Source organism: Octopus bimaculoides, chromosome 29 (assembly GCF_046866305.1).
Source record: "Octopus bimaculoides isolate indiv1 chromosome 29, ASM4686630v1, whole genome shotgun sequence".
Taxonomy (NCBI): domain Eukaryota; kingdom Metazoa; phylum Mollusca; class Cephalopoda; order Octopoda; family Octopodidae; genus Octopus; species Octopus bimaculoides.
The window spans coordinates 8,404,276-8,417,102 of record NC_142956.1 but is presented as its reverse complement, the minus strand read 5'-3'; the positions used below and the strand labels follow the sequence as shown (position 1 = coordinate 8,417,102).

General features: G+C 37.7%; 1 protein-coding gene across 1 annotated transcript in view; it reads right to left on the bottom strand.

Moving 5' to 3' along the window:
- The window catches only part of LOC149130333 (uncharacterized), a 65,698-nt gene that overhangs the window by 15,868 nt on the left and 37,003 nt on the right, over positions 1-12,827 (bottom strand). The window contains exon 5 of the mRNA XM_089345171.1: positions 1,483-1,544. Coding sequence (XP_089201297.1) covers positions 1,483-1,544 — 62 coding nt within the window. The remainder of the gene's footprint in view (positions 1-1,482; positions 1,545-12,827) is intronic.

Below are 12,827 nucleotides of genomic sequence, written 5' to 3'. Positions count from 1 at the left end.
TTGACCACCAGATAAGGGATCGGGGGACCCTATATATATATATATATATATATATATATATATATATATATATATATTTACAAGCTGCATTCCAGAAGTTTAAAGACTTCTTTGGGAGAGACATTTCTTAATTCCAAAGAAGGAGAAAACCCTATTTTCCTTCAAAGTAGGATCATCTGACTTCATTGCACCAGCCACTTCATAAGGGCCCCCATGGAAGTCCGCCAAAGGATCTCCAAGATCCTTGTCACAACCTCCTTCATCTTCTCTATGTCTTCAAAATATCTACCCCTGAGGTTCTCCTTCTGTTTGGCAAGCAACCAAAAGTCAAAAGGAGCAAAGCCTGGACTGTAGAGAGGATGAGGGACAGTTTCAATGCCCATCTCAGGGTATCCTAGGAACAAACTTTGCACAAATTTTGCGCATGTTCAGATCTCCAGGAATAATTGTGCACAGTTGCCATACCAACTCTAAACTGTTTGCTTATTGTCTTTATAGACATCCAGAAAATTGTGTATTTTCTCCACTAGCTCTGATGGCCCTCTCCCTCCCACACTTCTCATCATCTCTCACCTCCTCTCTACCATCCTTAAATCTCTAGTGCTAATGAAAAATTTAATCTATAAGCAGTTTGGAGCATTTCATAAGTTTCTGTAGCATTTTTGCCCAGTTTAACACAAAAATTTATTGCATAGTGACCTTCTAAATTATCTTCACATCTCAACTGCATTCTGCAAACTAATCAGTTGTGACAAGCAATACTTAGCAGGACGTGTTAAAAGTGCTGTTACAGCTGTCTCCTTTAACTTGAATAACAAATGTTGGCAGGTCAGCTTATTGGATGTCTAGTAATGATATACTGAAATTAGAATAATCTAGGATAGTTATAACTGCCCCTCCTAAAAAAAGTCTCAAAACCTCTGAAATGCACATTGTGTGTGTGTTGCTGTCTTCACATCACATGGCAGTTGTAAACAAGTGTGACTGTTATTATGCAAGCAAAGTCCTTCATTTCTAACCTTCTGTGAAAACATGTTTGGCCATGGGGAATATTACCCTAGTTAGAAACAGGTGAGGGTTGGTGACACAAAGGGCATCTGGCCATAAAAAATCTGCTTCAACAAGCTCTGTCCAACTCATGTGAGTGCAGAAAATTGGATGTTAAATGATGATGATGATGAATTTGCACTCACAATGTCAAGAAGTTTATCTACAATAAATTGCTTATACTTCTACAATGCACAAAATATTAAAATTTTTTTATACAAATTTTAATAATAATTATTAAGATACAGTAGAATTTTTTAATAAATATATTGAATGGCTGTGGAGGGTCTATCTGAGTAAAGTATGAAACAAAGGGGTCCATGGGAAAAAAATGATTAAGAAATACTGCTGTAAAGCATTTAGTTTGGTGCTTGACCATCTCACAACTACTCTGATGTCAAAACAGTAAACTTCTAGATTAGAGAGGGTACATACCTTGGGCAAGTCTTTTCTGTCTTCTTTGCACAATCAAAGCAAAATACATGTTTACATGGTATCTGGAAAAAAACAAAAAAACAAATTAAAGATAGAGGATAAAATGAAACAATAGGTGTAGATTTAGCGGTGTGGTAAGAAGGTTGCTTCCCAACCACATGGCTCTAGGTTCAGTTCCACAGCATGACACCTTGGGCAGTACTCTTCTACTTAGCCTCAGGCTGACCAAAGCTTTGTGAGTGAATTTGGTTGATGGTAACTGAAAGAAGCCTGTTGTATGTGTGTTTCTTTGTGTCTTATGTTTGTCCCTCACCATCGCTTGACGAGTGTTGGTGTCTTTATGACAGCAGTTCAGCAAAAATAATTGATAGAATAAGTACCAGGCTTTAAAAGAAGTACTTGGGTTGATCCATGTGATTGAAAGATTTTCAATGTGGCACCCCACCATGGCCACAGTCTAATGAATGAAACAAGTTGATAAAAAGATATGTATTTGTGTGGTATGAAGTTTGCTTCCCAACCACATGGTTCCAGGTTCAATCCCACTGTGGCATCTTGGGTGTTTTCTACTATACTCTTTGGTCAACCAAACCGTTGTGAGTGGATCTGAAAGATGGAAACTGAAAGAGGCCCATCGTGTTTGTGTCTGTGTTTGTCCATCACCACTGCTTGACAACCCGTAACTTAGTGGTTCAGAAAAAGTGACCAACAGATTAAGTACCAGGCTTTAAAAAATTAAAATAAATACTGGGGTTGATTCATTCAACTAAATATTCATCAAGGCAGTGCCCCAGCTTGGCTGCAGTCTAATGACTGAAACAAGTAAAATATAAAAAAAAAAAATCCCTGCTTATATAACCAATGTGCAATACAAGGGAAATAATCAATACTATAGTCACTGAATGACTGTCTCCCTTCAAGATGTCAGGAAAATGTGATTGCACTCTTATCTGACGAGATAATTCACTTGTCAACTTTACTAAAAATACAATCGAATAATAGTGAATATATTCCAACCCTTGGTTTAAGCATAACCAGGCTGTTTATTGCACAATAGTCTGGGGGGATTGGACTTTCATTTTGCTTGGAAACGGGTGGGGAGGGTTAACATAAAGGGCAGATAACCATTGAAGATTCTGCCCCAAATTAATCTCGTCTGACCCACTGATGCAAGAAGTAGAATTTAAGATGATGAGGATGATCATACTTACATACATACATACATACACACACCACACACACATACATACATTGTTGATCGGGTAATTACTTTTAGTGTTTATCAGGAACCACATTGAAAGTATTATTATATGTATAATTTACTCCTCCTATATGTGTGTATTTTTAGAAGAGAAAACCATGTCATAATTGAAGTAGAGGAAAGATCAATATCCAACATGAACTTGTGCTTGTTTATGATACAACAATAATAAGTGAGTTGTATGTGTTATTTCATTTATCTAAACAGTAATGGTAATGATATAATACAGTTCATTGAAATAAGTAATTTACTCATTCTTGAATGTAATGATAGTAATGGGAAATGAAGTTATTGCAGTATTCGTGTTGCATTAAGAGTGAATATTTCTTTATGAACAATGTTTTTTTTTGTTTTATTTCAGGGTAAACCTTTACTACAAACAGTGAGAATGTTTGGGTCAATGAAGTTTGTGCACAACTCATCTGGTACCATTGCATAATTTTGGTTATGACAAAATATCTAATAGCATAATAGGTGTCCCTTTTTTCAACTGAAGACAATGAAGAGCTGTACCTGGTGGTTGTAGTGAGTTGAATTCGATGAGGTACTTGACACTATCCTGATCATAAACACTGTCAATTGAGTTATAAGTGCAGACCTCTGGAAGTTTATTCAATAGCATATTATTAATGATATGTAGAGGAACATTTTTTTGGAGCCAGGATAGCTGTCACCGATGTAATCTATATTGTAATTATGAAGAAGGTTAGGAAAGATTTCAGAGATCAAATCATCAACGGAATCAGTTGAATTCTATATAAGCATGGAGTGTAAGAAACTGTTCTTCAACAATTGGAACTCTCCCTTCACAAAGTTTCAAAAGCTGCTCCACAAATAGTTCAGCTCGCTGATCTCTCTTGAAAGTGTTGGTCTCATATAATAATTGAAGTAGAAAAGAGATGAACTTCTCTTTGTTTATTATAAGACAATAGCGAGTTTTATTTTTTTATTATATTTATCAATACAGTAATGGCAATTATATAATACAGTTCACTGAAATAGGTAATTTAGTCATTCTTGAATGTAATGATAGTAATGGGAAATTAAGTTATTGAAGTATTTGTGTTGCATTAAGAGTGAATATTTCTTCATAAACAATGTTTTTGTTTTATTTTGGGGTGCATAAACAGAAAGATTTACTTTTGCTCCCATACATGATGCTCCTACATAAAGTTGGCCATGTAAAAAGCATGGTTGTTCAAGTTGCAATCCAGCAACTTTTAGTGTTTGGCCCTGACTTTTATTAATGCTCACGGCAAAAGAAACTCGGATAGGAAATTGTAACTGTTTTAATTGGAATGAGATATTGAATGGTATAACTGGTATGCGAGGAATGAAGACAGTGTTGCCTTTACCACAGCCAGTGAGAATGTTTTCTTCAATGCAGTTCTTCATAAGTTGTACCATTGCATAATTTTGGTTGAGACATTTTTGAAATCACGTTCATTTAAAGATATTTCTAAATGATAAAAATACTGTGTTTAGCAAAAGTGAAAATACAAACATTTATTGTAAAAATAATTAATTTTTTTTCTTTTTTTTTTTTGGCATGTTAGTCATAATGCGTCTAATCAAAAGGTTAGATTTTCTTCCCTTTCAAAGTAAAGTTATTTTTGGCATATTTTCCACATTGCATCGTTTTGGGTATTTATACCCACAAAACCCCTAGTATCTCAAGAACCAGTTGTCTGATTCTATTCCGTTTAGGAGGACCTTTATTCTGCGCTAATTTGGCTGTGTAAAAGTGCAAGGAAGCAAGCAAGATTGAAGTTCATCATCATCATTTAACGTCTGCTTTCCATGCTGGCATGGGTTGGACAGTTCGACTGGGGTCTGGGAAACCAGGAGGCTGCACCAGGCTCCAATCTGATCTGGCAGTGTTTTTACAGCTGGATGCCCTTCCTAACACCAACACACATTATATATTTAAAATAATATATGCTTGCTAAGGACTTCTGGTAATGCATGCCTGCACAATGATGTACAGTGACCTGTCAAAGTTAGCAGCATCATAGTTACACATGTGCCTCACCAACTTCATTTCCTCGTAACTTGCAAAAAAATGGATGTGTTTTAATGAAATTTTCAACAAATATGCTTCAGATAGTGTAGATTCCAATTATATCAGAATTTGTTTCGAAATAAATTTCTCATAAAAAAAAAAAAGAAAAGAATGTGTCAGCATGTATGTGTGCTATCCCTCCAATTTTTATTTTGATATTAAATTTCAATATAATCATAATCTACACACTCTGATAGGTATATGTTGAAATTTGAATTGAAAAGTACCTATTTTTCACAAGGTTATGAGGAAACAAAGCCAACTCGCATAAATTTTCTGCAACTCCTCTCCCTATTTGCCCAAATAAATTTTTCACAATAAATTCAGATATAATCATATTAGTCAATTAACAAACCACCTACTCCCCTCTCTCTCTACTGATATAACCAATCAGCTGTTTATTGTTTATCTAACCCTTTAGTGTTTAGACCAGCCAGAACCGGCCGAAAATTATTCTCCTTTATGTGTTTGAATCGGCCAAATCCGGCCAGATCTGATTTCCCTGAAATCACTAAAAAATTTAAAAATCACATTATTGAATTCTTGTAGCTTGAGATTATGCGAGAAAGCCTTTCCTACCTTTATTCAAGTAAAAATACAGTGAAATATTTGAGACTTCTTGTTTTTTTTCAACATTTGAAGAGAAGTGTGTATCTTAGTTTTTAATGATATGGTGTCAGCAAGTAGTGATTCTGACTTCAAAGGTTTTACTCTTGATGATGTACAAAAAATAAGTGCAAACAACAGTGATTTGTCTTCAGATAAATCATACTGACATTAATGAATCTTTGTCTGACGAGGAAGATTTTGATAATGAAAGTGATGAAAATGATATTGAAAACATTATGGCAACATGGTTGAAGATTACTACATCAACTAGAATTGCCGATTTCACAGAAAAGACTAGTCTATAAATACAGTCTACCTCTCAATGCTCAACTACTGGACTATCTATTTATATTTTTACAATTTTCTTTTTGAAATCGTGAATGAAAAAAAAAACGCTCAACGTATAATTTCTATTTGTAGGAGACCCAATCCACTATGGCAGCCAACTAATACTGTGGAAATGTGAGCCTTTTTAACTCTAAACATTATGTTTGGCATCAAGCAGCTTCCTGTGGAACTCTGGAATCCCCATATAAGGTATGGTGATCCATATATCTCGGGCATTATGTCTAAATATAGTTAATTCAGATATTGTTTATGCAAAAGGCAACAAGGAACCTCAGCCAACAAAGTACTACAACCATTTGAAATTTCGGGTTGACATTGCATCTCAGTTATGTGATGGCTTTTCTTCCAGGAAGCACAGAACTGGGAGAAAAGCAAAATAGTGACTTCCATAAAATGGAAAAAATAAATGGAAGGAAAAAAGTTTGCAGACAGTGATCACTGCAAAAGGATAACAGGTCAAGACCTCGTATATGTGTTCGTTTTGCAAAGTGCCCTTGTGCAAAGTGTGTTTTGGACAGTTTCACAATTGAAATATGGCATAACTATATTTTGTTGTTTGATAGTAATACTATCATATGTCCTTTTCATTTTATTAAAAATATATGTAAGAAATACATATTAATTTTCAGTATGTTACACACCTGTATTCATCTTTGCCTCACCTTTTAATGAGCTTTTTTTATTAGATGCATTCTGTTATACTCTTTTACTCGTTTTAGTCATTTGACTGCAGCTATGCTGGAGCACCGCCTTTTAGATGAGCAAATCGACCCCAGGACCTATTCTTTGTAAGCCTAGTACTTATTCTATCGGTCTCATTTTGCCAAACTGCTAAGTTGCGGGGATGTAAACACACCACCATCGGTTGTCAAGCGATGCTAGGGGAACAAACAGACACACAAACATATATATACATATATACGACGGGCTTCTTTCAGTTTCCGTCTACCAAATCCACTCACAAGGCTTTGGTCGGCCCGAGGCCATAGTAGAAGACACTTGCCCAAGGTGCCACGCAGTGGGAATGAACCTGAACCATGTGGTTGGTAAGCAAGCTACTTACCACACAGCCACTCCTGCGCCTATATAAATATATTCATTAAATTGTGTAAAAGTACATAGCTAATGATATATTGACTAGTAAAAGAGTTTTGTACTTTATTTTCAATGAAAATGTTTGAATGAAATATAGAGAAAGAATAAAATTTTGTACCAATTATACTTGTATTTTAATTAATTCAAATTAATGTACCTCATCTTGAAAAATGGCAAAATTGTTGGCAGTTGACATCTGGGATAATTTAGTAACAAATCAAACAGGTAAGATGCATTAAGAATTTCAATTTTAGTGTTTATCCATTAATTTTAGTGTTTCAATTTTAGTGTTTAGTCAGAGTGTGTGATAGAGTACTTAAGCTCAGGCTAGTCTTGTAGAATAGTACAGCAACAATTATCTCTGCCTATTCCCCCACCAGGCAGGGCTGCCGAATGAACAGAAAGACCACTTTTATATCCTTTTGCAGGCTACCTCAAAGACAAATGACAAGGTTCTCATCTTTGTGGCTGGTGATTTCAATAGACATGTTGGGCAGCAGCCAGGTCCCTTCCATGGAGTACATGGGAGTCATGAAATAGGCTCCCAAAACAAAAAGGGAACAAGGCTATTGGAGTTCTGTGATATGAATAACCTAATGATCTGCAACACCAACTTCAGGAAGCCAGCCAGGCACCTGCTTACCTATCAATTGGGTGACCATGCTAGCCAGATTGATTTCATTCTCACCAGACAGCGAGATGGTCACTTGTAAATACAAAGATCTTCCCTGGTGAAGAATGTATGTCCCAGCATAGACAAGTCATCAGTGACTTTAGACTTCAGGCCAGAAGACTGCCTAGAAGCAGACCTATTTGAAAAAGAAAGATCTGGAAACTTAAGGATCCTTTATATGGTTAGATATTTAGGAACATCTTGAGAAATTTGATAAGAAGGAGGAGGAACTACAGACTTGTGAAATAGAGGGCAACTGGGAATTCTTGCAGGACAGCTTGCTGAGAGCCACAAACCAAATCTGCAGCTGGTGCAAAGTCCAAACCAGAACTAGAGTGAGATGGGAGTGGAGTGACACTGTAGACAAGGTCATTAGAGCAAAGAAACAGGCCTGGAAGACTGGCGTTAGCAGGGAACTATATCAAGTAGCTAGGAGGGAGGCTAGAAAACAGGTGTATTTAGCCAAGAGAGAAGCAGAGAAGAGGAAGTTTGCCAATGTTCTGCGTCGTGAGGACCAGAGGCCCGAAGTGTTCCAGATAGTAAGACAAAGTGTCAGAGAAACTTGTGATGTGGTAGGAGAGAAATGTGTTTGCATGGATGATGGATCACTGGTAGTTAGTGACCCTGCAAAGAAGGAGGCTTGGAAGTACCACTATGATAGGCTCTTCAAAGTAGAGAACTCGTAGGAGACGGAGAGTTTGCCTAGTGTGGATCCAACAGAAGGACCAGCAATCCAAATAGACAGTAGCATGGTAGACAAAGCCATGAAGGATATGAAGGCAGGAAGAGCCCCTAGCCCATCTGAAATAATTGCTGAGATATTTAAAATATCTGGCGGTGTGGGTTATGGCCTAGTCACTCATATAGTTAATCAGTTTGTACACAAAGGAGTCAAACCCAATGACTGGTGTAGCAGCACCTTAGTCAAAGGTAAAGGTGACACCTTAGATAGAAAAAATTACAGAGGTATCAAATTGTTGGATCAGGTGATGAAAGTCACAGAGAGATTATAGCCCAACTAATTAGAGACAGGGTTAGTCAAGATGAGATGCAGTTTGTTTTTGGGCTGGAGAGAAGGACCACTGATGCAATATTTCTGGTAAGGCAGCTGCAAGAGAAGTACCTAGCCAAAGACAAACCTCTGTACTTGGCATTTGTTGACATGGAGAAAGCTTTTGACATGGTCCCCCGCTCCTTTATCTGGTGGTTTATGCAGAAACTAGGGATAGATGAGTGGTTGGTGAGCGCTGTACAAGCCATGTACAGGGTTGCTGTCAGTAAGGTGAGGGTTGGCAACAAGTAGCAATGAATTCAGAGTACAAGGATCAGTCCTCAGTCCCTGAGAGCTCCACTATGCTGATGACTTTGTCCTTATAGCTGAATCACTACCAGAACTAGAGAAGAAGTTCTAGGTGTGGAAGCAAGGTCTAGAATCAAAGGGCCTTAGAATTAACCGAGCAAAAACCAAAGTCTTATTAAGTAGGAAAGCAGACAAATCACAAATCCCCTCAGGTAGATGGCCCTGCTCAATCTGTAGGAAAGGTGTAGGTGAAAATTCCATAAGATGTACCCAGTGTCGGCTATGAACACATAAGAGATGCAGTAATATCAGAGGAAGGTTAACTGGGAAAATAATTTTTGTATGTGGATGGTGCACAGGTACAATAAACTCTTAAAGTGTACAGAAAATAGACTCCCTCAAATGCTAGGTGGGGTAAGCTAGAAGTAGTTGATAGCTTCCATTATCTAGGTGACCAAGTTAGTAGTGGAGGTGGATGCTCTGAGAGCATAGCTGCAAGAATAAGTAGTTTAAAGAGCTCCTATCTCTGTTGGCAACAAAGGGCCTCTCCCTCAGAGTGAAAGGCAGATTGTATGATGCCTGTGTGTGAACAGCTGTGCTACACGGCAGTGAAACATGAGCTGTGACCACTGAGGACATGCATAGGCTTGAAAGAAATGAAACTAGCATACTTTGTTGAATGTATGATATCAAATTGCAAGTACAACAGTGTGTAAACATCTTGGGAGAAAAGTTGGACACAAGAGGCATCAGATGTAGAATCAAGAGAGGTGATTGCACTGTTATGGTCATGTGATACATATGGACAAGGACAGCTGTGTAAATAAGTGTAGATCTCTAACTATGGAGGGAACATGTGGAAGAGGTAGACCCAGGAAGACATGAGATGAGGTAGTGAAGCATGATCTTCGAACGTTGGGCCTCCCAGAGGCAGTGACTGAGACCTTTGGTGATATTCTCTGCTCGAGAAAGCCCATCAAGCTAAGTGAAATCGTAGTCGTGGCCGATGCCAGTGTCATGTAACTGGCACATAAAAATCACCTTTCGAACATTGGGCCTCACGGTGGCAATGTGACTGATGCCGGTGTCGCATAACTGGCAACTATGCCAGTGTCACATAAAAAGCACTTTCAAGCATTGGGCCTCACAGAGGCAACTAGCACCCATGCTGGTGGTATGTAAAAAGCACCAGCCAAGCGTCAGGCCTCATGGAGATAATGTGGCCGATGCCAGTGTCGAGTAACTGGCACCTGCGCCAGTTGCACATAAAAAACAACTCTGAAGTGTTGGGCCTCATGAAGGCAATGACAAATGACCAAGACCGTTGACAATATGCTATGTTTGAGAAGACCCATCAAGCCAAGTGAAATCATAGTCGTGGTATATACTGGTATCATGCAATTGGCATGTAAATGCACCTGCTACACTCTTGGAGTGGTTGGCATTAGGAAGGGCATCCAGCCATAGAAACCATGTGAAATCAGACTGGAGTGTGGTGCAACCCCTCAGTTTACTAGCACTGGTCAAACTGTCCAACACATGTCAGCATGGCAACAGACGTTAAATGATAATGATGATAGGAAATTCATAAAAAAGTATGCATTTATCTGAAGTTAAGAAGAAATTAAATTGTTGGGGCAAATTTGTGTACAAATGCTCATTGCTTTAACATAATACTATGTTGCTATTATATATCTACATATCAGTTGGCTTTGTATGACTTTCATTTTGTATGTAACTAATTGTACAACTGCATGTTATATATATACAAAGAATATACTTCTTTTGTTCAGTTTGCATCAAAGGGGAATAATACTGAAAATGTAATGGGTTCAATTTTTCACTATACATAAAAATAAATAGGATAACAGTATTTATGATGATATTGTGTTTAGTAATGGATATTAACTGTATTTTAAATGCATTGCAATATATATCATCATTATCATCATTTAACGTCTGCCTTCCATCCTGGCATGGGTTGGGCGGTTTGACAGGAGTTGGCCAGGCAGGAGCCTGCAACTAGACTGGTCTGTCCATTTTGGCAGGGTTTTTACAGCTGGGTGCCCTTCCTAACACCAGCCAGCAGTAATTTTTTATTGCTTTATAAACATACACTCTCTTAATATAACTGCACTTCATCTTGTAGCCCTACATTTTCCATTATTGATGTTAGCGCTTCAGTCGTGTACGTCTTGCCACCATTCTTACTACATGCATACTTATGCGCATACACTACAGGAATATATGATACAATGATATCAAACCAATGTAAAACATGCTATCTTAAAGATAGTGTGACTGCACTAGTGTGTGTGTGTATATATATATATATACATATATATATTCCATCTTTTACCTTTTACTTGTTTCAGTAATTGAACAGCAGCCATGCTGGGACACTGCCTTTAAGGGTTTTAGTAGAACAAATCAACCCTAAGACTTAATTTTAAAGCCCATCAGTTTCATTTGCCAAACCACTAAGCTACAGAGATATAAACACACCAACACCGGTTGTCAAGTGATGGTGGGCAGACAAACACAGACACAAAGACTCACATATATTCCTTTTCCTTGCTGATGCTCTTGAATTAACAACTCGCTAGTTCACTCTTTCTTGAATCAACAGCTAAATTTTTGTTATTATTCATATATGAATTAGTCAATGAATCTAGGATTCTCCCATTTCTTTCAATATCTAGTTGCTAAGGCCACGTGTAATTTTTATTTCACTTCAATTTCAGCCATACTCCTGTTGCAAAATGCTTACGAGATAATTTTATCGATTAAAAAAATTTAGATGTACATTAATTTAGTATTAATATCTTAATGATAAGAATAATAATCATTATTAAATACCACAGCTTTCCTTCTGTGCCCAAACTAGCTATATGGTGTGTAAGCTTAGTTTACACTAGGACTGCTCAACGTCCATTTTGCACACCCGTTACCAAATATCAAACCAGTTGAGGGACCAGCCATCACAGTTGATAGCAGCATAATAGATAAGGCAATTAAGGACATGAAGATAGGGAAAGCCCCTGGGCCATCAGGAATCGCTTCTGAGATGATTAAAATTTCCAGTGGCGTAGGATACAGCTTAATCACCTGTATAGTTTATCAGGTTATTCAGGAAAGCACTTTCCCCAACAACTGGTATAGTAGCATTATAGTTAGCTGCTATAAGGGTAAAGGTGATGCCTTAGATAGAAACAATTACAGAGGTATTAAACTGCTAGACCAAGTCATGAAAGTTACTGAGAGGGTTATAGCTCAACTGATAAGAAATAGAATTAAACTATATGAGATGCAGTTTGGTTTTGTGCCTGGGAAGAGTACCACAAATACCATCTTTCTAGTGAGACAGCTGCAGGAAAAGTACTTGGCCAAAAGTAAGCCATTATACTTAGCCTTCATTGACCTGGAGTAAGCTTTCGACAGAGTTCCTTGCTGTTATATAGTGGTCCCTAAGGAAGTTAGGAGTAGAGGAGTGGCTTGTTAGAGCTGTACAAACCATGTACGGTGGTGCTGTCAGTAAGGTGAGAGTTGGCCATGAATACAGTGGTGAATTTAGCGTACAAGTAGGCGTTCACCAGGGCTCAGTTCTCAGCCGACTCTTTTTTATTATAGTCCTCCAGGCCATAACAGAGGAATTCAAAACTGGATACCCATGGGAACTTCTATATGCTGATGACCTTGATCTTATTGTAGAATCTTTAGCAGAATTGGAGAAGAAATTCCAGGTATGGAAACAAAACCTGAAATCAAAGGGCCTTAAAAGTTAACCTAGAAAAGACAAATGTGGTTGTTAGTAAGAAAGAAGATGAAACTTTCTTTCTGTCAGGTAAAAGGCCCTGCTCTATATGTAGGCAAGGAGTTGGAAGAAATTCCATTCACTGCACCCAGTGTAAACTATGGACACATAAGAGGTGCAGTGGACTCACAGGTAGATTAACAGATAGAGTAGTCTTTGTATGTGGCAGATGAGCAGAAACAA